Source organism: Sturnira hondurensis, unplaced genomic scaffold, assembly GCF_014824575.4.
Source record: "Sturnira hondurensis isolate 20B ecotype Veracruz unplaced genomic scaffold, ASM1482457v3 Scaffold0001221, whole genome shotgun sequence".
NCBI classification, from domain to species: domain Eukaryota; kingdom Metazoa; phylum Chordata; class Mammalia; order Chiroptera; family Phyllostomidae; genus Sturnira; species Sturnira hondurensis.
This window is the reverse complement of record NW_028073852.1, coordinates 4,387,310-4,415,127: the sequence shown is the minus strand read 5'-3', so window position 1 is coordinate 4,415,127 and position 27,818 is coordinate 4,387,310. Positions and strand designations below refer to the sequence as shown.

At 49.0% G+C, this 27,818-nt stretch overlaps 1 protein-coding gene across 1 annotated transcript; it reads left to right on the top strand.

The window, feature by feature from the left end:
- The first annotated feature begins 9,875 nt into the window (after nt 1–9,875).
- On the top strand, nt 9,876–27,813 carry NUP85 (nucleoporin 85). The gene is made up of 19 exons (XM_037065730.1): nt 9,876–10,115; nt 11,409–11,502; nt 14,727–14,889; nt 15,821–15,891; nt 16,420–16,463; nt 17,598–17,667; nt 18,945–19,066; nt 21,265–21,399; nt 21,502–21,624; nt 21,821–21,952; nt 22,144–22,250; nt 23,451–23,534; nt 23,683–23,748; nt 23,950–24,101; nt 24,763–24,880; nt 24,982–25,082; nt 26,678–26,829; nt 27,218–27,319; nt 27,654–27,813. The coding sequence occupies exons 1-19, from the start codon at nt 10,083–10,085 to the stop codon at nt 27,753–27,755; spliced, it is 1,971 nt and encodes a 656-aa protein (XP_036921625.1). The 5' UTR covers nt 9,876–10,082; the 3' UTR covers nt 27,756–27,813.
- The last annotated feature ends 5 nt before the right edge of the window (nt 27,814–27,818 follow it).

Here is a 27,818-nt window from a genome sequence, read left to right as displayed (position 1 = left end):
TATAAAGACCTTTAAGAGTTAATCCAGGTTAACCATCTAGGTCTTTCTTATCATTTCGTCCTGGAAGCCTCTGCTGCTTCAGTCATATTCAGTTTCTCGGGTTCCTGAATGGGCCTGCTTTCCCTCAACTCTAAGGTTTTGTCCATCACAAGTGCTCAGAGATTCACTGAATGTGTCAACAAATTGAAACTGTCACATGCAAATGTCCTCTCCATTGGGGAGACAAAGAAGAGCGAACTCCCTGACTCAGATGTAATCTGGTGGGGTTGGGGGTGGGTTAGGTAGGAGACGCACAAGAAGTGAAAGGGGAAGAGAAGCAACTGCTGTGCCTTGGGCACTGAGTGGCAGTTAATAATAGTTCATTTTCTTCTTACACAAGTCCTTTTAAGCGCATGTACTATTTATTTGCAACCGAAGCTTGAAGAAGTAACTTGCCAAGTATTACACAGCTGGCAGGTAATGTTGATTGAGCTCCTACTGTATGCCAGGGGATGAACCTGCGGGGCGCTGTGCCAGGTACCAAAGAGAGAGGGAGAGACGCTGTCCTTGCTGTCCTGAGCCCAGGTCTTCTGTCGCCGTCACACACCTTCCCAGCCCTGCAGAACCATCAACGAGGACTACGCCACATCCAACTTACCCTCGTTAATTCGTGGGAACATCCAGTCATCAAAGGCTTACTTAGTCTTGAGCTTCTGAGTGACAAGTGTGTTTTACAGTGCCCCTTCTCCCAATGTCTGCTAAATTACAAAACTACCTTCAGGCAATTGTGGAAGAGTTCCTATAAAAAGTAGTCAAGCAGGCCCTGGCTGGCGTAGCTCAGTGGATTGAGCGCGGGCCTGCGAACCAGACGATCGCGGTTCGATTCCCAGTCAGGGCACATGCTTGGGTTGCCGGCCGGTTCCTTGCAGGCTAACTACAAGCAGGGGATGCACAAAAGGCAACCATACATTGATGTTTCTCTCCCTCTCTCCTTCCCCTCTAAAGATAAATAAATAAATAAAATCTTAAAAAAAAGTCAAGCATATTTAGGCATGTGAGCAATATGTATTCCAATGGCAAACGGATTCTATGAGCTGAGCCTAGGGGATCTACCAAAATCGTATGTATACCGAGAGTCTCTTTCCAATTTCAGGGGTGGGGGGGATGTGAAAAGATAGAAACTTCCCGACATAAAGATTCTCCCTCCATCATTTTCACTGGGGCAGGAAAAGGGTGCTTTGGACAAAGAAAGTGCACANTCAGGGCACATGCTTGGGTTGCCGGCCGGTTCCTTGCAGGCTAACTACAAGCAGGGGATGCACAAAAGGCAACCATACATTGATGTTTCTCTCCCTCTCTCCTTCCCCTCTAAAGATAAATAAATAAATAAAATCTTTAAAAAAAAGTAGTCAAGCATATTTAGGCGTGTGAGCAATATGTATTCCAATGGCAAACGGATTCTGTGAGCTGAGCCTAGGGGATCTACCAAAATCGTATGTATACCGAGAGAGTCTCTTTCCAATTTCAGGGGTGGGGGGGATGTGAAAAGATAGAAATTTCCCGACATAAAGATTCTCCCTCCATCATTTTCACTGGGGCAGGAAAAGGGTGCTTTGGACAAAGAAAGTGCACAGACTCCCATATGGGAAAAAGAGTAGCGGCAGAGAGTAATTCGGTAACTGCCACGTGGAGACTCTGTGCCAAGCCCTCAACCCTCACGAAGCCTGTATTCCTAATATCCCATTCTACAGATGAGACACAGAGAGGCTGGCCAATTTGCTCACCCAGCTGAGGGCGACAGAGGCAGTATCATACTGAACTCAGGGCTGCTGACTCTGAGCACGGCGCGTGGTTACTGCAGCGCTGCATCTAGGCCCCTGTGGAAAGGCCGCCGAGAGAACACATGCAGAAAAACATCCCAGAATGATGCCAGGAGCTCCAGTCAAGTTGCTTTGACATGAATTTTCGTTTGGTTGACTTGCTCAGCAGGAAGGAGTTCCACGAAAGCAGAGACACGTTTGTCTTTTTTCCAGTTTTGTTCCCAGCATTTTGTATCATGTCCTGGATCCTAATGGGCCTATGAAGGGATAAATGAGCAGGGACGTGTGCAGTGAGCAGTTGCCACCATGAGGGCTTAACTAGGAACTTGGGCAAGCAAGGCCTAACTTTTCTAGAACGCTAATTAAATAGCAATAACTAGTGTTAGGCCCTGACTGGTATGGCTCAGTGGTTGGGCATCACCCTACAAATCAAAAGGTTGCTGGTTCGATTCCCGTTCAGGGCACATGCTTGGTTTGTGGTCCTGGACCCCAGTTGGGGGCATGAGAGAGGCAACTGGTTGATATTTTTCTCTCACATCAATGTTTTCTCTCCCTCTCTTTTTCCCTCCCTTCCCTTCCCTCTGAAAATAAGTAAATAAAATCTTTAAAAAACAACAACAACAACTAGACTTCTGGCCTGGCTGGTGCGGCTCAGCGGATTAGTGCAAGACTGTGAAGCAAAGGGCCGCCAGTTTTATTCCCAGTCAGGACACAGGCTGGGATTGTGAGCCAGGTCCCCAGTAGCAGGCGCACGAGAGGCAACCACACATTGATGATTCTTTCCCTCTCTCCCTCGCTTTCCCCCCTTTTAAAAATAAATAAATAAAATTTTTAAAAAAATAAAAATAAATAAAAAATAAAAACTAGACTTCTGGTCAAGATGGTGGCATAAGCAGACATGGCTCACCTCCTTATACAACCACATCAAAATTACAACAGAAACACAGAACAACCATCACTCAGAACCGTTAGAAATCCAGGTCAGTGGAAGTCTGACAACTACAGAATTAAAGAAACCAGATCCATCCAGACTAGTAGGAGGGGCGGAGACATGGAAGGAGCTGGTCTCTCACCCAAGAATGGTAGATAAAAATTTGGAAGGGGTATCTGGGAAGTGAGGTGTCCCGGCCCCACACCAGGCCCCCAGCCCAGGGTTCCCATGCCAGGAAGATAAGTCCTCCACAACTTCTGGCTACAAAGACCAGTGGGGATTGAGTTGGTAGAAGAAACTTCTGGAGCTCCAAGCAGTTCCTCTTAAAGAATCCACAAGGACCCACCTACTCAGCCAGTCCCTGTGAGCTCCAGCACTGGGGTAGCATCTTGAAATGATGTGTACCACTGGCACTCAAGGGGTTGTGGCATCAAGCTAAGCAGAGGCCACTGCCCCTTTGCTAAACTCTACACACACTGAGATATGGTAAGCCATTACTCAGATATGGTGAACTGGTGCCATATCTGAGACTCCATCAACCTTGCTAACACTGCTTGATCCACCTTGACGATCCCCAGAGCCTCTGCCCCACCCAATTTACAGGCCCATCCAAGTTGTTTTTCCATATGAATGACTGGTCTTGACTCTTGCTTCACGACTTTCTAAATCCTATCAAACAAGCAACAGGTGGCATCAGTGAACCCCAGGCTCAGCACCAGCAGCAGCCAGCCTAGAATCATGGCCTGGTTTCTCCTAGGAATCTCCAACGCCAGCACAAGTAGTGGCCACCTCAGACTGCTTCATAACTCAGGCAGGATGTCCTGGGCAAAAAAGAGGATCGGGCTGACCTTGGCCTGCACTACCTGGTAAACCCCAGGGCCAGCGCACCCAGTAGACAGCTACAGACCACGTCAGAGCACCACCACCCTGCCCCTGCACAGCTGATCCACCAAGGAGGGTGGAGGTTGGTGGTCAGTGGTCACACCCAGTTCTTGCAGCTGACTGGCCTGGGTAAATCCCTCCCATTGATCTGCCAATAGCAACCAAGGCTCAACTACAAGAGGAGGGTGTACTCAGCTTACGCAAAGGACACACCTTGAGTACCCAAGCTTGGGTGATAGGGGAGGCTGTGCCCCTGGACCCTATAGGACACCTGCTACATTAGGTCACACAACCAAGACATGGAGTGAAAGCAGATCTACCTAATACATAGAAACAAATGCAGGGAGGCTGCCAAAACGATGAGACAAAGAAACATGGCCGAGCCTTGGCTGATGTGTCTCAGTGGACTGAGCACCAGCCTGCAAAGGGTCACTGGTTCGATTCCCCATCAGGATACATGCCTAGGTTGTAGGCCAGGTCCCCAGTAGGGGGCATGCAAGAGGCAATCACACATCGATGTTTCTCTCCCTCTTTCTCTTTCCCTTCCCCTCTCTCTAAAAATAAATAAAATCTTTAAAAGCTTAAATTAAATTAAAAATGACAACAGCCAACACAACAATAGTTATCTGGTATGAATGAATCAAAATTATATCTATTTTTGGTCAGATCAAACTAATTAATTTAATTAAAAAAAAAAAAAAACTACTATAGCCCTGGCTGGTGTAGCTCAGTGGATTGAGTGCAGGCCTGCAAACCATACAATCGCGGTTCGATTCCCAGTCAGGGCACATGCCTGGGTTGCAGGCCAGTTCCCAGCAGGGGACTCACGAGAGGCAATCATACATTGATATTTCTCTCCTTCTCTCCTTCCCTTCCCCTCTAAAGATAAATAAATAAAATATTTTTTTAAAAAACTAGTGTTCAAAGTAGAGGATAAGAATAGGGTAAGCTATGTAGAACATATTTCTTGGGGTCAGATACCAAAGAAAGAAACATCATTCCTAAAAAGTTCAGGAAAATGAAAGTCATAGATTCTGTTTAGACCTTTAAATCCTTGCCAAACCCCTGAGAGACACATAGCTGATTTTATAACACAGACGACCAAACTACATGATTTATGCCATCAATTTCCTTCAGTTCTTCCTAAGATCAGTGAATACTTGAGCTCACTGTAAATACTGCGGGAACCCTGAACGCTGAATTCCTGAATCCTGCAGGAAATCTGGAAGCGGAATGGTGATATAGAAACCTTCCAGTTTCTTTCGCTGGGTCATGGCAAAAAAGGTGGGGCCCAAGATCTTGCCAGCAGCCAAAGCCAAGAACCTGGTACATTGCACTTTATATTGTCATCTGGGCATGTAAGTAGGGCAGTGAGTGTTCCTTTTCACAATACCAGGCATTCACTGATATTAATCTACATATTGCACAACCATATTTAGAGAGTGGTCCTGTAAGCTTTTGGGGGGCAGATGTTACTAATTTTCATCCTCTTAGTTTCAGCAAATGGCAAAGTCCTCAGAGCCAGATCAGTAAGAGTCCAGTGACTTGCTGATACAGTAGTAACATAGCAGTTGTCTTGAGAATAACAAAACCCCTCAGCTACGGCTCCCAAGTGTCTGTCAGTTATGCAGCCTCTGCATTGGTCTGACAACTTCAAGTTCCTTTAATTCCATTAGTCCTTCAATCCTACTCCTCCATTCATTACTGGATTCAGGTAGGGCCCAGTGAATTGAGGCCCTCTTTTTCATTAAATGAATGCAAACAAATCAAACAAAGTTTACATTTGCAGTTGGGCCAAATGCAGACACTGTCCTCTTCATGCTCTTGTTTGTGACTGATTACTCTCACCCTGAGGTAGAGAAAACAGAGTTAGAAGGATGGTTCTTACAGGGCGGTCCCCTGGGCAACAATACCACGTCCAGCTGAAAATTTGTGAGAAGTACAAAGACCCAGTGCAACCCCCAAACTACTACTGAATCAGCAGCTCTGGGGACGGAGCCGAGCAATCCATGCTTTAATAGACTCTCGGGGGTGCCTACTCTTTCGTTGTCTCTGCACCACATTGGAACAGAGTTGTCTTGGGCTACATAGTGAGTCCATCCTGGTGCGCAACTACAAAAAAATCTCATTATGTAAATTTATGATCTTGCATGTCAGGCCGCATTCACAGCCATTCTGGGCTGCGTGTGGCCTGAAGACCGCAAGTTGGACACCCCTGGCTGAAGTTCACTACAGTTTGAGAACCACAGGGCTAGAGCAGTTTATACCCTCCAATGAGAAATTTGTGCCCCAGCTGGTGTGGCTCAGTGGATTGAGTGCCAGCCTGCAAACTAAAGGGTCGCCAGTTTGATTCCCAGTCAGGTCACATGCTTGGGTTTTGAGCCAGGGCCCCAGTGCGGGGCATGCAAGAGGCAAACACACATTGATGTTTTTCTCCCTCTCTCCCTCCCACCCTTCACCTCTCTAAAATAAAGAAATAAGGCCTGGCTAGTGTGGCTCAGTGGATTGAGCAAGGGCTTGCAAACCACACGATCATGGTTCAATTCCCAGTCAGGCCTCATGCCTGGGTTGCAGGCCAGTGCCCGGCGGCGGACTCACAAGAAGCAACCATACATTGATATTTCTCTCCTTCTCTCCTTTCCTTCCTCTCTAAAGACAAATAAAACTAAAATAAAGAAATAAAATCTTTAAAAATAAGAAATTTGTTACATTATACTTTTCAACTTGAAATTTGATGTAGCTAGATATACATTACTAGGACTATAAAGTAGGTTTTCACCATGTTTGTGTACATGTCTACATTATCTTATTCATGTTTGCATACATATGTATGTATCTATATTTGTATTCAAACATCAGTGAAATATTTTCCCCCTTTGCGTTATTTTTTGTTTTGTCTTGTTGTTCGAAACATTTAAAAATAATTTTAAAATGTAATTAACTCATAGTCCCATAACACAACACTTATCTCTCAATTTTAATTTCTAATCTTTTTTTAAAAGATGTTATTTATTTATTGTTAGAGAGAGGGGAAAGGCAGAAGAGAGAGAAAGACATTGATCTTGCCTTTTGCATGTCCCCAGCAGGGGACCCAACCCAAAAAGCAACCATTGGCAACCAACCCCTCAGTCTGCCCTATGCCGCCGTACCCACCAAACACCACCAGTAAGGGTTATACACTTCCTCACATAATTGTAGAAATACATAATTCGTGGTGACTCTTTAAATAAAAAAATTTTTTCAATTGCAGTTTACATTCAACATTATTTTGTATTAGTCTCAGGTATACAGCTGGCTTACTCTTCAATTGAAAATCATGTAGTAAACATGCTAAAAGATAACTTTTTCTAATTATAGGAGTATCTTCTGCCCTGGCTGGTGTGGCTCAGTGGACTGAGCACCAATCTGCGAACTGAAGAGTCACAGGTTCTGTTCCTGGTCAGGGCACAGGCCTGGGTTGCAGGTCTGTTCCCCGTTGGGGGTGTGTGAGAGACAACTAATCCACGTGTCTCTCACAAATTGATGTTTCTCTCCCTCCCTTCCCTCCTCTCTAAAAGTAAGTAAAAATCTTTGGAAGAATAATTCTCCTTATTCCTGCCAGTCTTTTTTTCTCCATAAATATTGATAGATGACACCTTTAGCAAAATTTTACTGAATGTTACAAAATTTTGCCACCCTTTTAATGATGACATATGTTTCTCTTGCTGTGGGACACTTATTTCCTTTTTTTGGTTATTACTCAAAATTTCCCTTTTGATTATTTTCTGGAAGTATAATCATGGGTACAAAAGGTGGATATTTTCAAACTTCTTCAAAGATTATTTTATGTGCTCATCAGTCTTCATAGTTCTTCTAAATGGGTAACATCTCATTGATAGTTTATTTACTTGTCCATTCCTCGATTCTTCTGTGGTTGAACATCTATGCCACTAGCTCTTAACAGAGGTGATTTTGCCCCCTAGGGGATATTGGAAATATGCTGAGACGTTTTTGGCTGTCACAGTTTTTGAGGGGTATGACTGGCATCTAGTGGATAAAGGCCAGGGATTCTGCTAAGTATCTTTCAATGCACAGGCCAGATCCCACAATATAGAGTTATCAGGCCCCAAATTTCAATAGCATGGGTGAGGGTGAGAAATTTTTGTTATTGTCACGTACATATAATATATATATTTTGCTAAGATATAAATCACTTAACAAAATTCACATACCTTTTGTGCTTTGATTATTTGAAATAAAATTTCAAGGGAGGATTTATTGGGTCAAAGTGCATAAATATCAGTGTGGCTCTTGATAATTGATTTCTACCTTGTTTTCCAAAATTATTTCTGGAAATGATTATGTGTTTATCCCTCTGTAGGCTAGGGGGCACTCCTAGGATGCCTTAAATGCATCCCCTCAGCCCCCTACAGAAGTCATATTGCCAGCACAGTTCCTCTGGCTTGGTCTGAGAGTGACTGTGAGTTTGACTTTGGAGTGATGAAGTGGTTTTTGGTTGGACTGTTGAGCAATAGGCAAGTCTTGTTTTAGGTGATTTTTATTTGATTCCAGAAATATTTTATTTTTTAACCTTCCTAGTGTTCTGATGTATCTCACGTGGAAGTGTCTCCCGCATAATTGAAGGCTCTCCAGAGTAGGTACAGGAACCCCAAGTTAAACAACCAAACTAGGAGAGGAGGGGGTGAGTCGGGGAGGGGAGGGAATTGTGGAGAAGAGGGAAGGGAGAAAGATTTGTAGGCCGATTATGCAATTTGTTTTTCGAAATTATTCCTTTTGGATTGTTTTTAAAAAGAGGATAAATAAACTATTTCATGGAAACTCCCTTCTTGGAAGTCTATTGAGATGAACCGGAAGTAAAAGATCTCTATAGAGACTAATAACAGCTGTGTTAGCTGTTGCTCTTTTATCTACTCGTAATGCATGCAAACAACTATGTCAAGTTGCTGTTAAAGAGTGGTCTTGGAGCAATGAAAATTGCCAAAACTTTTTCCAATATTATCTACATCTAGGTCAGACTGGTTCAGTACATCTGTTGTCTTCAAATATCATTGTGAATCTGAAAATATCAAGAAACCCTAATACTAAAATTTTCTAAGATCCTTTTTCATTCGAATTATTTTTTCTCAGATGTCTTGAGGATGATTTTCCTTTTTGGTTTTTCTTTTTTATTAAGAGCGAGAGAGGGAGGGGGGAGAGACAGGATTGTTGTTCCATCCGTCATGCATCCATTGGTTGACCCTTTTATGTGCCCTGACTGGGGACTGAATCGGCAACCTTCACGTATTGGGTCCAAGCTCTTACCAGATGAGCTACCTGGCCAGGACTCCTTTTGGTCTTTTATCCTGTTATATTTGCTTCTACTCATTCTGTTCCCCAGTTGAAGGAAATCAAGCATGATTTCTAATTCTGTTAACTCTTTTTTAAAATATTTAATTCATTTCTCTTTAGAGGGGAAGGGGCGGAGAGAAATATCTACATATGACTGCCTCTCCTGCGTCCCCTGCTGGGAACTGGCCTGGAACCCAGGCATGTGCCCTCACTGGCAATCAGACTGCGATCCCTCAGTTCGCAGGCCTGCGCTCAATCCACTCAGCTACACCAGCCAGGGTTTAAGGCTTACTATTACATTTTCAATTATTTTCGGTACGTTAAAAAAAAGTGGCTTATTCGGGAATTTACAACCCATACTACTCTCTTCTTTGTATATGCATTTGTAAATGTTGCACTGACAAAATAAGTAACTCCTTTATGATACTAGGACACTTAAGTTTTCCGTAAACACGACCCAGGACTCCCTCCCCTCCCGGCCCCTGCTTTTCGTTGGTGAGGTAACAAACCAATTACTGCTATCGATTTAATTAGCCAAGTCCAGCGGTCTGGATTTCACAGTTTCAGCTCCATCAGTTTTCCCGCGTGCTTTTGGAGGTTTTGGGGTAAGGGGTGGCAGCGACTGCCTTCGTACACAAACCGATGGGCCAACGAGGACAAAAGGATCCCGTGCCCTGGACACCGCTTACAGAAATGGCTGCAACGACGTTAATATGAAGACCAACAAGGGGCAAACAATCCCACAGCGATGACAGGTAGTTGCTCGCTCCAGCAGCACCGTGGCCCAGCTCTGAGCCGGCGCACGCACAGACGCGCCGCCACCGCACCCGCCGTCTCCGGGGGCCTTCTCCCTGTCCGGCGCGGGGCTGTCCATAGTGGCGCCTGACCTGGCAGAGGGGTTACTCCGTGGACATACTGCAGTCCTTCCTGACGTGTTGTCGAGGCCCGGAAGGAAGGAAACGTGTAGAATGCCACAGAGGGGTGGTTGTGGCCGAGAGGAGAGACCCTCGCAGTATTGGGGATTGGGATCTGCAGGCAGTGCACGAGGCGCTCGGGAGGGGTCCTCTGTCGCTGCGGGCTCTGAGCGGGAGGTCTGAGCCGAGAGCTTTGGGGTCCTGCGGATTCCAGACGGGTGCGGCGCTATGGAGGAGCTTGACGGCGAGCCGGTAGTCACTGTAAGGGCACTCCAAAGCGCGTTGCTTGCCCTCGCAGTCCTAGGATCGAGTCTGCTTCGTTACTGCAGGCTTGTCTACCTCCCTGCCGCCCGCGAGGCGCCCGTCCTCTTCCTTCGGCTCAATTGCCACTGCCTGGAGGTTACATTAACTAGGTGGCAGTGGTCGCTGGGTTTGTACACCGCTGCTTTGTATACTCAGCATACCTAGCCCCACAGGCCTCACTCCATCCCTCTCCCCGCCTTCTCTTCCCACCTTTTTGCTTCCCTCGCTTTTCCTGTTGGGCTGATGCTCTTAATGAGCGCGCCCGGACTGAGAAGAATTGGGACTTCTTGCTTCATTGTTGAATGACTGCATTAGTCCTTCCTAAGAACCGAATGCGCTGCCTTTAGACAAGACTATCGCCTGCCAGAATCATTGTCTGCCAAAAATATTTTTCAAGTGTCAACTTTGTGCCAGGATCACTTCTAGGCAGTGAATGAGAATCTTAGAGGCCCTTGCCCTTGTGGGCTTTCGTCTATTTCATGGGGCACATAGTAACCATGGAGGAGAATTATGTCAGCCACCGAGAAATGCTCTGCGGTGGTCCAGACGAGAGTTGATGGTGGCTTGGGTTAGACTGGTAGAAGGGGTAAGTGGTCGGATTCAGGCTCATTTCAGAGTAGAACAGGTAGTAGGTGGATAGATAGACGTAGGTGGTGATGGAAAGAGAAGGATCGAGGGTTTCTCCTGCCAGTGTTCGGGAAGGCTTTGGAGTGGTATGAGTTTGGGGGGTGAGCCTTAAGAGTGGTTTTTTTTTAGTTCTTTTTTTGGCTCGATGTTATGGTTATACCTCTAGAGGCTAGGTCGTCCATAAAGGTGAGCCTTGGGCTTTGGAGGTATGAAGCTGAAGCTGAAAGGGATGTTCTGAGAAAACCCAAGGGTCATTTTTGAAGAGATGGCATAGGAACCGTGGGGTTGGAGGTCTGTTCTTTTAGTGAGTACAATTCCTTTTTTATTAGCTTCCCTTTTTCTACACTACAGGTCGCTAAATCACTATATAATAATTGATCAGGGTGTAGCTTTCCTTTGTACCAACATTTGAGAAGTGGCAGGCTTGGTCGAGGTGCCCAGCAAACTCACTCGCTTGTTCGGGGTCCAGTGGGCGAGGCTGATCTGAACCAGCTTCAGCTGCGTATATAGACCAGCCCTGAACACGCATGAGCACTGATCTCTAGGGTCGTACAATACTTGCAGATCATTTGAAAGCAAAGCCTTTAGTAAGAGTAACAGTTTCTGTGCCTTATTTTGTACTAGTTGATTCCAGGAGTGAATTCCAAGAAGAAGCAAATGTGTTTTGACTGGGGTCCAGGGGAGCTGCTGGTGTGTGAAACTTCCTTCAACAGAAAAGGTAGTTGGTGTTACTGTTTCTTCCAGATTATAAGTCGTGGCACATTTCGTTGTTTTGTTTTTTTCTCTTTATTCTCTCAGGTTTGACTGAGGCATGATACAGTTGAACTTACGTTGGACCATTTTCATTTTTGAAACTTTTGTTCAAGAGTTTCATTGAACTATGAGACCTGACAGATTCTGAGTCCAGGATTTAAGAAGTTAACAGTAGACTTCTTAGTGTTAGCGTAGAGTTTTCAGCCCTGGCCAGATGGCTCACTTGGTTGGTACATCATCCATAGACCGAAAGGTTGTGGGTTCGATTCCGCTCGGGGCACATACCCAGGTTACAGGTTAAACCCCCAGTAGGGGCACATAGAAGAAAGTAGCTGATAAGTGTTTCTCTCCCTTCCTCCCTCTGTCTCTAAAAGCAAGGAAAAATTATCCTCAGGTGAGGATTAAAAAATAAAGAAAGAAGAGTTTTTTTTAATTTTTATTTATTTATCTTTAGAGGGGAAGAGGAGAGAAATATCAATGTATGGTTGCCTCTCATGCGTCCCCTGCTGGGAACTGGCCTGCAACCCAGGCATGTGCCCTGACTGGGAATCAAACCACGGTTGTTTGGTTCATAGGCCTGCGTTCAATTCACTGAGCTACACCAGCCAGGGCTCCATCTTGTTTATTTTTAATTTTATTTTTTAATTAGAGCTTACAGTCAATGTTACTTTGTATTAGTTTCAGGTGGGAAAGGTTTTCTTTATATTTAAAAACTTCAGCCTGGGCCAGTTAGGTCAGTCAGTGAGAGTTTTGCCTCAGTACGCCAAGGTTGCAGATTTGATCCCTGATCAGAACACGGACAAGAAAACCAAAGGATGCATAAGTAAGTGGAACAACAAATCAGTGGTTTTTTTTAAAAAAAGGGCTTTCTTTCTTTTTTTAATTTTATTTATTTATTTATCTTTAGAGGGGAAGGAGAGAGGGAGAGAGACATCAATGTATGGTTGCCTTTCGTGCATCCCCTGCTGGGAGTTGGCCTGCAGGGAACTGGCCTGCAACCCAGGCATGTGCCCTGACTAGGAATCGAACCACGATCCTTTGGTTTGCAGGCCTGTGCTCAATCCACTGAGCTACACCAGCCAGGGTGACAAATCAGTGTTTCTCTCTCTCCCTTGCCCCCCTGCAAAAACCTATTTTTAAAAAAAACTTCAGGTCTATCCCTCTTTTTGTCCCAAGTGACTCAGTTTCCTCTACAGCAGTTCCTTTTTTCTGAAAATTTGCAGATCTCATAGCATTTCCCTTTGGGTTACCATTGTAGACTCAGTTGAATTCTGTAGGCTGTTGCTACACAGCAGAAATGGGCTGGAGAGTGACGTGACTTATCCTTCCCTTTGTTCTGAAAGCTCCATGGGGTGTCCGACGTGATCTCTCCCTTCGGATACAGACTCCCACTAGTAGCGAGATAAAACTGAAATCTTGGCATTCGATCTTGCTTTCTCCTTTTCAGGGGTGAAGTCTCAGGAAGTGTTGAAGAGATTTTCTTGCACATCTTTGACATGTTTGTTAAAGAACAGGTTTTCCTCTTTTATAAAGAGCAGGTTGGGCTAATGAAAGTCTCATAATTTTGGCAAATTATAATATAGTGTGCAGTTTATGCAATTGTTTTAAAATTTTTACATGTTTATTTATTAGAGAGAGGGGAAGGGAGGAGAAAGAGAGGGAGAGAAACATCTGTCGGCTGCCTCTCCTGTGTGCACCTAACCTGCAACCCAGGCCTGTAGCCTGACTGGGAATTGAACCAGTGACCTTTTGTTTTGCAGAACTGCACCCAACCATCTGAGCCACACCTGCCAGGATCAACATGTGGTTTTTCTTTTCTGTTTGTTTTTATCTGTTGAGATCACATTAGGACAAGCCATCGAACATTATCACAACTTGTTTGAGAAGCTGTTATGCAAGAAATTTTACCCTGACGGGTATGGCTCAGTGGGTTGGTCCTTGTGTCGCAAACTGAAACATCACTGGTTTGATTCCTGGTCAGGGCATGTGCCTGGATTGCAGGGCAGGTCCCTGGTTGTGGGCATGTGAGAGGCAACTGATTAATATTTCTTTTGCACATCAATGTTTCTCTTCCCTCTTTCTGTCTCCCTTCCCCTCTCTAAAAATAAAATATTTTTTAAAAAACCTTCTACAAGTTTGTAGTATATAATTTATTATACATACTTTTCATTGCTGTTGCAAAATATTTTAGTTAATTCATTTTTTAATTGATTTTCAGAGAGGAGGGAGAGAAGGAGAAACACTGATTTGTTGTTCCACTTATTTATACATTCATTGGCTAATTCTTGTATGTGTCCCAGCTGGGGTCCATCCACAACCTTGGTGTGTCGGGACGATGCTCTAACCAGCTGGACTACCGGGTTAGAACCAGTTCATTCTTTTTTTTTTAAGATTTTATTTCTTTATATTTAGAGAGAGGGGGAGGGAGGGAGAAAAACTTTATCAGTTGCCTCTCTCATACCCACAACTGGGGACCTGGCCCTCAACCTAGGCATGTGCCCTGATTGGGAATTGAACCTGGGACCTTCCAGTTCGCAAGCTGGTGCTCAATCCGCTGAGCCACATCAGCCAGGGCCGGAGCCAGTTAATTCTTGATTTTTTATTTTAGGGTTAATGGCAGTGAAAAGTAATATTAAAAAACATTTATTTGACATTGGGTTTATATAAAACATTGGTTGTAGATTTATCTTATTTATCAAGTTTTACATAGGCTAATATGAAGTTTATATACTTTTTTTCAGTAGCATTCAATTGATGAAAGTGAAAGGTAGTTTCAGAATATGCTAGTAAGTTGAGGTGTTAAGTCAGAATAAACATTTTTTAAAAATCATGTGTCGCCCTGGCTGATGTAGCTCAGTGGATTGAGTGTGGGCCTGTGAAGCAGAGGGTCGCCGGTTCGGTTCCTGGTTGGGGCACATGCCTGGGTTGTGGTCCAGGTCCGCAGTGGGGGACGCGTGGGAGGCAGCCATACATTGATGTTTCTCCCCCACTTTCTTCTTCCCTTCCTCTCTCTCTAAGAATAAATAAATTTAAAAAATCATGTGTCTAATTGATAAATGATAATTTATATTATTTTAAATAAGTGGAATCAGTAGCAAAAAGCTAAAGCTTTTGTAATTAGATACTCAAAGTTTGTAGTGGGTTCTTTTATAAAGGTGATTGGGTTAATTTTTTTCTACTTTGTTTCAGGAAAATCAGAGGCAGTGCCAGGCTGCCCCTTTATCTTTATCATCCGGAAGGATATAGACGTTTACTCTCAAATCTTGAGAAAACTCTTCAATGAGTCCCATGGAATCTTTGTGGGCCTTCAGAGAATTGAAGAGGACTTAACTGGAAAATCCAGGAAAGCTCAGTAAGTAGGCTCGTACCTGGTGTTGAAGCCACAACTCAGTTGTGAAAAGCCGAGACGAAGTGTGCCCTTGTCCTTCCGTACGGTGGATGGATCTCCCGGAGCAGCGAGGGACCCCTGGCCCCTCTGGGCAGCGTCTGCGCTGGGCAGCGGAAGTGGTGGAGGTGTCTCGCAAGTTGTGTGTGTGTGGTGTTGTTTGACTTGCTGGCTTAGTAAGTTTTCTTTGTTTATATTCCTTCTTGTTTACTCTCTAGAGAAAATTTAGGCCAAATAAGCACCTGAGAGTCATTGAATAAGGTCCCACTATTGGTACATTTTGAAACTAATATAAAAATGAGAATTTTCAGTGAGAATGGATCTTTAGTTTGATGATGGAAATAAATGAGAAAATGTAAGTTGCAGAGAAAACAGTTTTATGATGTACATTTTAAGATTACACATATTCTCCCCTGGCTGGTGTGGCTCAGTGGATTGAGTGCCGGCCTGTGGACCAAAGGGTCGCTGGTTCGATTCCCAGTCAGGGCACATGCCTGGGTTGTGGGCCAGGTCCCCAGTGGCGGGTGTGTGAGAGGCAACCACACACCGATGTTTCTCTCCTTCTCTTTCTCCTTCCCTTCCTCTCTCTAAAAATAAATCTTTAAAAAAAAAAAAGACTATGCAAATCTGACTTCTTTTCAAATTATCAACCACTGATTTTAGAGTCCATCAGTAGGTTTCATCTGTAATAATTAATGTCAGTGTGGACTCGTGGATAGTTATTTTATTCTAAGTATTATATTGTATTTATTCTGTTGCTCGACTTTTCCTGCTTTGGCCATTAGAAGCCCTTTCAGTTTGGCTCCTGTCTCAGCAGCTCCTGCCACCTGTTTACGCTAACTCCCAGTCACCAGCAGGGTGTTTCAGGCTCATCTCTTGTGTCATTTTGTTCCTGTAGATTGGTCCGAGTAAGTAAGAACTACCGATCGGTCATCAGAGCCTGCATGGAGGAGATGCACCAGGTTGCAAGTAAGGATCGTGTGTGTCTGTGTGCGTGTCACAGTAATCGAGGTGTTTGTCTGGGGACAGATGCTGTGAGGTAAAACCTGATTGACATTCCAGTTGGAAGCTCTTTCCTATCTTAGTTTTCCGTCAGTCGTCCTGAGTGTGCTCTCCAAGACAGAACATACAGTGTTGACAGGTGGTGTCGGGAGAAAGGGCCACATTAAGGATCTTGGAAATTTGCATCCTCGGGTCTTTGACCTTGGTGATCGCAAGTCCCCGTAACCCTGACAGCTGTGTGACTCCTGGGTGCCAGGTAGTCTTGTGTGACTTGGTGGTCTCTCCGTTTGCTGTGTAGCAGTTACATGTGGCTGCTTTTAACTTCAGGGTCTTGGTTTGAGAATCATTGATCTAAAGGCATTTTTTTAAAAATCTATGGGGAAAACGACTGGCCCTTAGAAGAAACAAAGGTACAAGCCACAGTCTGTTATGTGAAGTTACAACAATAAGACTGAAAGTTCCATTGCTCACTTAAAATGTTTTGTGTTTTGTTAGTTGCTGCTAAAGATCCAGCCAGTGGCCACCAGTTCAGCAGCCAGGTGAGGGGTCTGTCTGCCTTGGTCGTGGCTGGTGCTGTTATGACTTCCCGTGACCACGGCACCCACCTGGGGTGCTTTTGCAATTGCTCTTTGCAGAACTCTCTCTTCTTTCCAGGTACACGGGCAACTCTTTGGGGTAGTAAAGGTCGTCCTAAATTTCCTGGTGCCCCTTCAGGGCCTAGCTTATTGAAACAAAATATGTCCTTGATAAATGCGTTTTCAGAAATGTAAGCCCTGGCCACATCACGTTGCGCTGGGTGGAGAGCTGAGCATCCAGAACCACATACACTGTACTCAACGCATGAAACCTGAACTTTACCGAGACGCGAGTTCTTGTACTTCAGTAGGAGCTGGGCGAGGACTTAAAAGAATTCCATCTTCGGTTGTCTTAAATACTTTTATTTTTCAATTACAGTTGACATCCAGTGTTCTTTTCCATTAGTTTCAGGTGTGCAGCACCCTGGTTGGGTACTGGTTTAAGATCCTAATGGTCCCCTGGTAGGTCCAGCACCCACCTAGTGCCCTGCACGGTTGTCACAATATTATGGACTGTGGTCCCTGAGCTGCACTTCACGGTAGAATCTTGACACCGTTCAAACTCAGTGGTTTATTGGGACCGACTCGCAGTCTCTGATGTCCGCAGAGCTGTGCTTCCCTCAGAGACAGCTGTTCTGTGTGTGTGCGCACAAGATGGTGGGGAAGGGGAGCGCTTCTGCTCCTAAAGGGAGGGTTATTTGGGGGTTGTGTGTTGGGTTTGCCTTTTCATAGACTTTCCTAAACTCCATCCCCTTGAATACCAACCTCACAATTTTTGCTTATCCAATATTTTTTTTATTAGATTCTCTTCTCTATTACTTAAATAAACCATAATAGTCATCAAGACCATGGGAGTGATGAGCTAGTTATTTTTCCTAATGCACATTAAACTAGGACCTCCACCATTAAAATAAAGATGGTTAGTTTGCCCCCCACCCCCTACCTCTAAAATTCTCTCGCTGGCTGCGGGAAGCGCTGCCCTGCCCTACATGCTCGGGCATGTTGACCTTCATGGGATTCACACCCGCTGTGTTCCTTTGTCGTGCGAGGAAGTCGAGGGCCGTTCTCACCCAATCGCCCTCTCCGCTCCATCCGCAGATCTCCATCCTGTCGGCCATGGAGCTCATCTGGAACCTTTGCGAGATTCTCTTCATTGAAGTGGCCCCAGGTGAGCGCTGGTCCTCTGTCACCATGGCAGAGGTACCCCCACCCTTCCCCGTCTGTCCTGTGCGTCGTGGCGTCTCGTTGCCCAGAGTGCCCCCTGCACCAACACAGCCATCAGAATGCATGGCGTGACATCCAGAGGGGCCTGTCACTTTGTCGGGTGCTGTGAAAGATTTGGGTAGAATGCCTTGCAGAAACCCAGAGTGTTAGGCAGAGGTCTCTTGAAAAATACCACGAAAACATACGGAACTAGTGCGTGGTCATCGACGTTTGTATCCTTGACTGGTCAAGTTCCAGCCAGTTTTTGGAGGAGCTGGGCACAGGTTCTTCCTCACAGCCTGCGAGGGGACTAGCCCTGCCGACACCTTGATGTCAGACCGCTAGCCTCCGGAAGTATGAGACAGTAGGCTTCTGTGGTTAAAAAAAGAGAGAGCCCCGTCTGGGTGGCCCAGCGGGTTACAGCGTCATCCCGATACGCCGGGGTGGTGAGTTCCGTCCCCAGTCGGCGCACACAAGAAGCAACCAGTGCGTGCACGAATGAGTGGGACAGCAGATCTGTGTTTCTCTTGTCCTCCCTCCCTCCCTCCCTCCCTTTTTCTCTCTCTAAAATAAACAAAAGGGGAAAAGAAGTTTTAGGCATGTAAGGAGAGGTCAGGGTGTGGGAGGGGAAGTCGCCTTGAGAATTCTGTGAACGATCGGGGCAGCAACAATACTGTGCATTGACTGTCTCCTGCAAATGGCTCTGTTGGTCTTGAATCAAGTCGCCGTCCACTCGGTATCCTGGCTTGGGCGGGCTCCCTGGAAGCGCTGCAGGCTTTGTGTTCTTTCTGTAGTCTGTATTTGTTCTGACCTACAGGGGAGCATTAATCTCTGTGCATTGTAGCTGGTCATTCATTCCCCTTCTAAAGTACTGAGCGGTCCGAGATAAAATCAGCTGTCTGTGCGCCTGTCTCCAGTAGATTTTGGGGGGCTGTCACTATCTGTCATTGCATGCCTAGCACCTGACAGCGCTGGCCCTTGTTCTGTGGCCCTTGTTCTGTGGCCACTGAGCATTGAACAGTGTGAAGAGCCTGGAGGAGGGTCATGGGTGGTGAGACCTGGGCGAGGCCTGGGCTCGGGGCCCCTTTGCCAGTCCAGTCCTTCGTTCAGGGCCACGAGTGTGCTCACTTCAGAGGGAGAAACCACTTCCTGCGGGGCTTGTCTGTCCTGTGGGGAAGGGGAATGTGGTGCCCGTGAAGCCGAGGTTGTGTGTGTGACGGCAGACCCCCTCTCCTCCCCCAGCTGGCCCGCTCCTCCTCCACCTCCTCGACTGGGTCCGACTGCACGTGTGCGAGGTGGACAGCGTGTTGGCAGATGTTCTGGGCAGCGAGAGTCCAAGCAAACACGAGAGCTTCTGGAAGTTGGTAAGGACCCTGCATAGGCTGAACCACCCTGCTCCACACGTCACGTTCTGCCTTCCCCGTGCGCCCAGGTGGGCCTGCGGTTTGCTTACGGGGCCTGCGGGCACTGGGCCGCTCTCTGCGTCTGTCAGGGAAACACCCTAGTTTAGAACCAAGTTGGCACGTAAGAAAAGTAATGCTCGGTAGGCTTTCCAGGGAGAAGGGAAATCAGTTTCTTTGTGGACCTAAGGGAGAGGAGAAATGGCAGCGGTCGGTGTAAATGACCTTGAGGGGTGGTTTTGAGAAATGTGCTAAAATGATTGTAACGGTGCACAGCTCGGCACACTCACTAAAGCTCATTGCATTGGGCACGTAGATAGGCGAATGTTTATAGTGTGTGAGTTATAACTAAGTTAGGCTGTTAAGGAAAACGACTAATGGTCCCAGAGTCACTTGGAGTGTCAGTTTGGAAGTCATCGCGTGTGCCGGGGGTCCGTGTGCACACGCCCCACTGCGAGGGTGGCACTGTTCCCACTCACCCCCGCTGACCCAGGTGGGAGGGAGCAGGGCGGGGGCTGCTTGGTGACTGGATTGGCGGGAGGCTGGTGAGACAAAGCCTGGAATTCAGGTCGAGAGGTGTTGCCTCTGAGGCTCTCAGGGCCCTTTGGTCCCCAGACCCGTGCAGCGCAGGGGCGAGCCTCTGCCCAGGGGATACTGGGCTCGGAGTGTGAGTCCTGGTTCATTCACTCACTGAGATTTTACTGAGGGCTCCTCTTTGCAAGGCAGTGGGAGCACACCCACCACTGAAGTGGGTCATGCCCTTCCTTACGGAGCGAGCTCACATCCTGCATAGGGAGGCGGGAAGCAAAGGCAGAACCGGGAAGGGTGTGGCATGTCTCATGGTGGAGTGCTGGGGAAATCAAGCGAGGGGGGAATTGGGAGTGTAAGAGTCGGGGTCCGGGAAGGCCTAGCCCGTGGGCAGAGCCCGGGCAGAGGCCAGGGCACCCGTGCAGAGGGAGGAGAAGGCGGTTCAGGCAGAGGCCTGTGTCTGGACAAGCAACAGCAAGGAGCCCGTGAGCCAGGAGCGGGGGAGCCGGAGGAAGGGTTGGGAGCGAAGGGCAGGGAGACGCAGGGCCGGGTTGAGGACGCGGCCTCAGGGCGCGGCCCTGAGGACTCCAGCTCTCGGAGAGGCGGTGCAGCAGAGGTGCCCTGTGGCCTGTGGGGCCAGCCCGCCCGGCTCAGGCCCCAGCTCTGCCTCTTCCTCACTGCCAGGTCGTGAGGTACTTCATGGCCTTCAGTTTCCTTGTTTATGCAAGGGCGACAGCAGCGCCTCCCCTTGGGGCTGGCATGATTACATTGGTTCGTGGGCATAATCGTTTGTACATTAGTTGGCAATAAAGATATTACTATATCTTTACTAGATATAGTAAAGAGTTCCTGTTATAGTCGGTTTTTAAAGCATTGATTTTAGAGGGAGGAAGGGGGAGATGGAGACGCACAGCCATTTCATGTCCCACTTACCTGTACGTTCATTGGTTGATTCTTGTGTGTGTCCTGACCAGGGATGGAACCTGCAACCCTGGTGCATCAGGACGACGCTCTAACCAGCTGAGTTACCCAACAAAGCAGCTGGCGCGGCATAGGTTGCAAAAAAGACACTGTGGAGTGTGAGAGCTGGTCCAGGGAGACGGCGCCGCCTTGCTCAGCCGGGCGCAGGCACGTCTGCATAAGTCTAGCCTTTGGGCTCTGCCCACAGTGATGGTGACGGCACCTCAAATAATGGTTTTGGGGGTGCAGGTACATTTTAGCAAGTAGACAAATTTACAGGTGTGGACTCTAAATAAAGAGGGTTGAGCCCCAGCCTGCAAACCAGAAGGTCATCGCTTCGATTCCTGGTTGGGGCATGTGCCTGGATGGCAGGCCAGGTTTTGTGCAAAAGGCAACCGATTGATGTTTCTCTCCTTCCCTTCTTCCTCTTTAAAAATAAAGAAGCAAAAAAAGAGGGTTGTCTGCATTTATATCAAGTGTGCATTTGAAACTTTTATGAACCAATAACTTACTGGATGTACTTTGCTATTTTCTATTTTATTTTTTAAAAGTTGGTCACAACCTATCATGAGTTACAGTGTCGGTTTGAGACTGGACGAGGTCTCAACCCTGCAGTGCGGGGTTCCGGGGCTGGTTTCCAGGCCTCGGGCAAACGCTCACGTGATGCCCCACAGGTGACCATCTTAGTGCTGCAGGGCCGGCTGGACGAGGCCCGACAGATGCTCTCCAAGGAAGCCGACGCCAGCCCCGCCTCCGCGGGCGCCTGCCAAGTCCTGGGGGACCTGATGAGGACGATGCCCGTTCTCAGTGTACGTGGAGCAGCCCACTCTGCTGCCTCACGGGAAACGGGTCCGTTTGGGAGGCACTCGGGGCTTGTGCGGCGCTGGTTACTCACCGCGTCCCTCCCGCAGCCTGGAAACACGCAGACGCTGGCGGAGCTGGAGCTCAGGTGGCAGCACTGGCACGAGGAGTGTGCGCGGCGCCTCCGGGACGGCGCGTTCGCCTGCAGCCCGCGCCTGGCGTCTCTCTGCAAGGTGTGTGGGGGGGGTGCGGTCGGGGCGAGAAGCTTCCCCTCACGGCCACGGTATGCGGTCCGGCAGCGGCGGAGACGTGGTCCTCCTCCGCGGGCGTCTGTTCTCTGCGGGGGAGGAGGGCGTGTCGGCCCAGGTGCGCCCATGGGGTCAGGGTGAGCGATCCCCTGGCGCTCAGGGCGCACGTCCCTGTCCGCAGATTATGCTGGGAGATGAGGCCGCCTTGTTGGAGCAGAAGGAGCTTCTGAGCAACTGGTACCACTTCCTAGTGACCCGGCTCCTGTACTCTCACCCCACAGTGAAGCCCATTGACCTGCACTTCTATGCCCAGGTGAGCCGGGGCTGGGGGCAGGGAGTTGAGGTCCTGGGCTCTGCTCCCCACGGGGTTGTTTTCGGAAGGGGCGTCCCTTTGGCCCTTTGTGAAGGACCCTGTCGCCCGTCCCCAGGGCTCCCAGGGCACCCCTGCCAGCCCCTGAGTCTCTGCTTCCATCCAGAGACTGAGCGGCCCCCACTTCTCCGCAGTCCAGCCTGGACCTGTTTCTGGGGGGTGAGAGCAGCCCAGAGCCCCTGGACAACATCCTGATGGCAGCCTTCGAGTTCGACATCCACCAGGTGATCAAGGAGTGCAGGTAGGGCCTGTGGCCCCCGCACCGTCTTCGGGTGGGGTCGGCGGCACTGGGCCCGTGCTCAGGCGTGCTCCCGACGCCCTGTGCCTTCTTGCTGGAGTCTTAGTCTTCTTCCTGCAGACCTCTTTAAGTCTTTGTGTCTTAAAACATGTCACTCTCTTGCTTATTGTCCCAGCGGCTTCCCATCACAAGTCCCTGAGCGAGCTGGCCTCTGTGTCACTCAAAGACCGAGTCACACAGGCTCCATTCTGCAGCGGGGAGAGCCAGGCCCGCGCTCCATCCTGGCCTCCCTGGCTGTCTCCTCGGTCTCGGGAACGGCCCTTTCCCCTGAGTTCCTGTGGCGGGTTCCCTGTGCTTTGGTCGTCTGCTCAGATCACTGGTCCTGTGGCCAATTTCCTGCATGGAACTTACTCCAGTTGGGGTGGGGACATGCATGTGTCTGTATATGTGAGGAGGTGACTTGTTTTCATTTTCAGTTCTTTAAAGATTTTATTTAGCTTTAGAGAGAAGGGAAAGGAGAGGGAAAGAGGGAGAGAAACATCAGTGTGTGGTTGCCTCTCACGCACCCCCTGCTGGGAGCATGACCTGGCCCGCAATCCGGGCACGTGCCCTGACTGGGAATCAATCCGGCAATCCTTTGGTTCACAGCACTCAATCCACTGAGCCATACCTGCCAGGGCAAAAGACAATTTCTTCATACAAAGCATTAATAGATACCTAAATACAAGGTGGCTTTTAAGATGAAATCACATGTATGTAGTTAATATTCACAAAATTAATATCAACAGCTGTACAGTCGAAGACATCAGCACATGCAAATGCAAGCGAAGATGCTCCTGAATTCCATGTTGCATCAGGCATCAGGAACCACCAGTCTTGTGCATTGTCCCTTGTCCACGCTCTCTGCGTGTGATTGGATCCCTGGGTTTTCTCTCTCTGTGACGCTCCCCATAGATACGCATCACGGGCTGCGGCTTTGGGGGTTGAACTCCTGGGCGCCCGGCGTCAGTCCCCACGTAGCGAGGAGAAACCTCTCACTCTCTGCGCCACAGATTCTGGCTCACCACTGCCCCTCCCATTCTGTTTGTTCCCTCTCGTTCTTTTTAAGCAAAGGACAGGTGGGGTTCCCGCTCATGCCCCACCCGTGTGGGTCATGGCGTCTCACTCGAACTCTCCTTCTTGCCTCACTGTCTGAACCTGCAGCATCGCTCTGAGCAACTGGTGGTTTGTGGCCCATCTGACTGACCTCCTGGATCACTGCAAACTCCTCCAGTCGCACAACCTCTAGTGAGTGTGCGTGGCCGCACCCACGCTTGTCTCCCCCAACCCAGGCCCTGGGGGGGGAGTGGAATTCCTGGGAGGGATGTTGGGCTGCAGAAGGGGCCCTGAATGGGGCAGACCAGGAGTCTTGGTCTCACGGTGCGTTCCGTTCCAGCTTTGGATCCAACATGAGAGAGTTCCTCCTGTTAGAATATGCCTCAGGACTGTTTGCTCATCACAGGTAGGGCCACCCCAGGGGTCAGAGCAGGGTACTCTTCAGTGTGTGGGTGCCGTTGGAGCTTGGACTGTGCTGGCTGCAGTCTGGTTCCCTGAATGCTGCAGTGGCCCGGAGATGAGCCCTCTTGGGCGCCAGCCCAGGGCTCCCGGGCAGCACCTGGACTTAGCAGGCCCTCGTGTCTGCTCTCCTTGGACCTGTTTGCAGCCTGTGGCAGCTGGGGGTGGACTATTTTGACTATTGCCCTGAGCTGGGCCGAGTGTCCTTGGAGATGCACATCGAGCGCATCCCTCTGAACACCGAGCAGAAAGCCCTGAAGGTGCTGCGGATCTGCGAGCAGCGGCAGATGACTGAGCAAGGTGCGTGGGCCCTCCTCTGGGCACAGCCCCCTGGGTTCACGCCATGCGAGCCAGGCTGGAGAGAGGCCCGGCAGTGGATGCCTAGGACCTGGGAACATTACTGGGGAGGGGCCGAGAGCTGGGGACTCTCGGGAACCTAGAAGCAATGGGGTATGTGTCCTTTTTTAAGAGTTGCCCAACCCACTCCTCCCATACTTACTCCAAGAAATCAGGGCTGGGGTCAGCTTTGAGTTTACCTGTCCCACGTGGGTTGCCGGCCAAGGCTGGCTCTGGGCAAGCAGGACCAGAGATGGCGTGGGTGGAACAGGGAGGAGATGGTGAGTGAAGTGTGCCCTCTCCTTTTCCCTGCTGAGCCAAAACACCGGGTCGCTCTTCCCAGAGGCACCTGATGCAGGCGATGACAGAGCTGATGTGTGGGGAGCACTATGTATCTGAACTGCCACCCCTGAAATCGAATCAGCTCATGAAGCCAGTCCTGTCGGGGCTCAGAACTGTGACTAGTCAGAAGGAGGCCGTTGACACCTTCAGCTCCCGGGCCTACTGACCGGGCTGTGGGAAGCCCAGGGGAGGCGGGAACGCCACTGCCAGCCCAGCAGGACCTAGGAGGGGGGTGGTTTGTGTGCAGGCTCACGGGTTCGCCTTTTCTCTTTCCCCTGCAAAGTTCGCAGCATTTGTAAGATCTTAGCCATGAAAGCTGTCCGCAACAACCGCCTGGGCTCTGCCCTGTCTTGGAGCATTCGAGCCAAAGATGCTGCCTTTGCCACGCTGGTGTCAGACAGGTGGGCTCAGCCAGGGTCAGCTGCCCAGGGGCTGGTGGGGAGCGAGGGGGCTGAGGAGGGGGCCTGGGGCTGCTGTTCTCACCTCCGGGCCTGCGTTTCAGGTTCCTCAGGGATTACTGCGAGCGAGGCTGCTTTTCCGACTTGGATCTCATCGACAACCTGGGGCCGGCCATGATGCTCAGTGACCGGCTGACGTTCCTGGGTGAGTCTCTCCGGGCTGACCTTCTGGCACAAAAGGACAGTTGAGGTCGGAGGGGCTGCTCTGGGTTTCTCCAGTGTTCCCTTTCTGTTGAGCCCCAGCTCCAAAGCCCACAGAACCCTGTGCATCAGGCACCGCAAAGCGTATTTTTCAGCAGTATTGTATTTTCCAGTAATTTCAGACTTAGAGAAAAGTTGCAGAAGTTGTGTAAGGAACAAGGAGTTGGAACTGTCTATTATAAACTGTACCCAGATCACGAGTCTTTGCCTTACGTGTTTTGTCACTGTCAGTCAGCTGGGTTTTCGGGAATGGTTTGGAAGTGAGCCGGGGACACCATTCCCCTTTCTCCGTGAACACTTGGGCGTTTTTCCCCCGGGAGTATTCCCTTCCATCAGCACATATGTGGAAATCCTGAGGTTCGGTGTCGGTACAATAGTCTCATCCAACCCACAGTTCACATTCTGATGACAGTTGTCCCACTGGTATCCTTTCTGGTGTGCAGGGTCACGAATGTTGTCATAGTTTTTTAAGCGCCTCTGTCTTTCCTGGTGCTTCTTGACCTTGACATTTTGAAGAGTCAGTTCAGCTCTGTTGTACAGTGTCCTCAGTGTTGGCGTGTCTGACGTTTCCCTGAGGTCGGACTTAGGTTCTGTGTTTGGGGCAGGAACGCCCCCAAGGCACTGCCCTTGGTGTGGCGCACCCTGTCGGAGGGGTCCCTTTGCTCACGCAGTGGCGTCCAGCCGACGTCTCCTCTGCAGCACGTGCTTTCCCTTGGACTTAAGGCCTCGTGCAGAGACACTGGAATTGCTTAGCGTCTTATCCCTGGTCAGACTTTCACCTGCTGCTTTCAGGAGCTACCGTGATTTTCCAACTCCCAATCCTTGTGTTTTAGCTGGCATCCGCCCTATGGAAGGCTGTCCCTTGTCCCCATTTGGCTTTTATTTACATCAGTAATGGACTCGTGGGTTAGTCAGTTTGCCATAACCCACGACACGATTATTATTATTATTATTTTTTAAAATATTTTATTTATTTATTTATCTTTAGAGGGGAAGGAGAGAGGGAGAGAAACATCAACGTATGGTTGCATTTTGTGCATCCCCTGCTGGGAGTTGGCCTGCAGGGAACCTGCCTGCAACCCAGGCATTTGCCCTGACTGGGAATCGAACCGCGATCCTCTGGTTCACAACGATTATTATTTTTTTAAAGATTTTATTCATCTTTAGAGGGGAAGAGAAGGAGAGAAACATCAATGTGTTGGTTGCCTGTCGTGGGTCCCCCGCCAGGACCGGCCTGCAACCCAGGCATGTGCCCTGACTGGGAATTGAACCGTGATCCTCTGGTTCGCAGGCCCGCGCTCAATCCACTGAGCTACACCAGCCAGGGCCCCATGATTCTTATTTTAATGCTTGCATGCTCCCGGGTTTGGCTGATTGGAGTCCCTTCAAAGCCATGCCTGTGTTTTGAATCCATTTGTGATCTCATCGGTCCCTTGGTTGGATGCAGCTTTGGGAGACTCCCTGCTGTCGAGGGGCTGGTCTGGAGCCTGTCTTCCCTTGTTTAGGGCCAGAGGTGACCTAGTGCGCTTTTCTCCATAGGAAAGTATCGTGAATTCCACCGACTGTATGGGGACAAGCGTTTTGTCGATGCGGCTTCTCTTCTCCTGTCACTGATGACTTCTCAGATTGCCCCCCGGTCTTTCTGGATGACACTTCTAACGGATGCCCTGCCCCTTTTGGAACAGAAACAGGTACAGGTGGAGCCCACAGTGCTTTCTTCTCTGCGTTTTGTAATCCTCGACGGTGCTTCCTTCTGTAGCTGGTACAGGTGGCCAGCATCCATCATCTCCTAGGTGGGGCTCCCCATAGTGCCCACCCTGGAAATCTAATATCCGCACAAGAAAAACTTTCATTTGGAATGAGGCAGTTGCTTACTGACCATGCCCAGCCCAGGGCCAGGAGGGGGCGTAGGGGTGCTTTGCCCTCTCAGGACTGTTAGGTGCAAAGCACACTGCACTCCCCGCCCTGGTCCCTCCCCTCAAGGGCGTGCAGGGAAGGCCGTCTGAACCTGGGCCCAGGCCCAGCCAGTGTAGGCCTTGGCTGGAGGCAGCTTAGCAAAACAGCTTCTCCCTCTCCTAGGTGATTTTTTCAGCAGATCAAACATACGAGCTGCTGAGATGTCTGGAGGACCTGACCTCGGGAAGACCAGTGCAAGGAGAGCCCGACCCTCTGCAGCTCCAGGTGATTATGGGCTCCTCCATCTCCGGCTCCCCAACCTCCTCCCACAGATGCTGGCTCCTCACAGACTCAGTGCCTCTTGTACTTCCAACCTGGAACTGTGGCACGTGTGCTTTTTAAGAAAAACTGGGGTGATTATAGTGTCCTGATCTCTGGGTTGTTTTTCCCCCCCGTTAATGAGTTGCTGTGGTCCTTCGCATTCAACGCTTACATTGAGAACTTTGCTGGAGGCTGTTGCTGAATGTTGAACGACCCGCGTCTGCCTTTGGGGAAGGGAGCCCTTGGGAGCTTTAAAGGACCCCTTCCGGTCCCTCACGCTGCCCATCTCTGCTCTCAGGACGACGACATAGAGACCACCAAAGTGGAGATGCTGCGACTGTCTCTCGCACGAAACCTGGCTCGGGCCATCGTCAAAGAAGGCTCACTGGAGGGCTCCTGAGGCGGGTGGCCCGGCGTGGGACCTCTGTGTGGTGGCCTATGGATGTTTTTAAAAGAATAAATG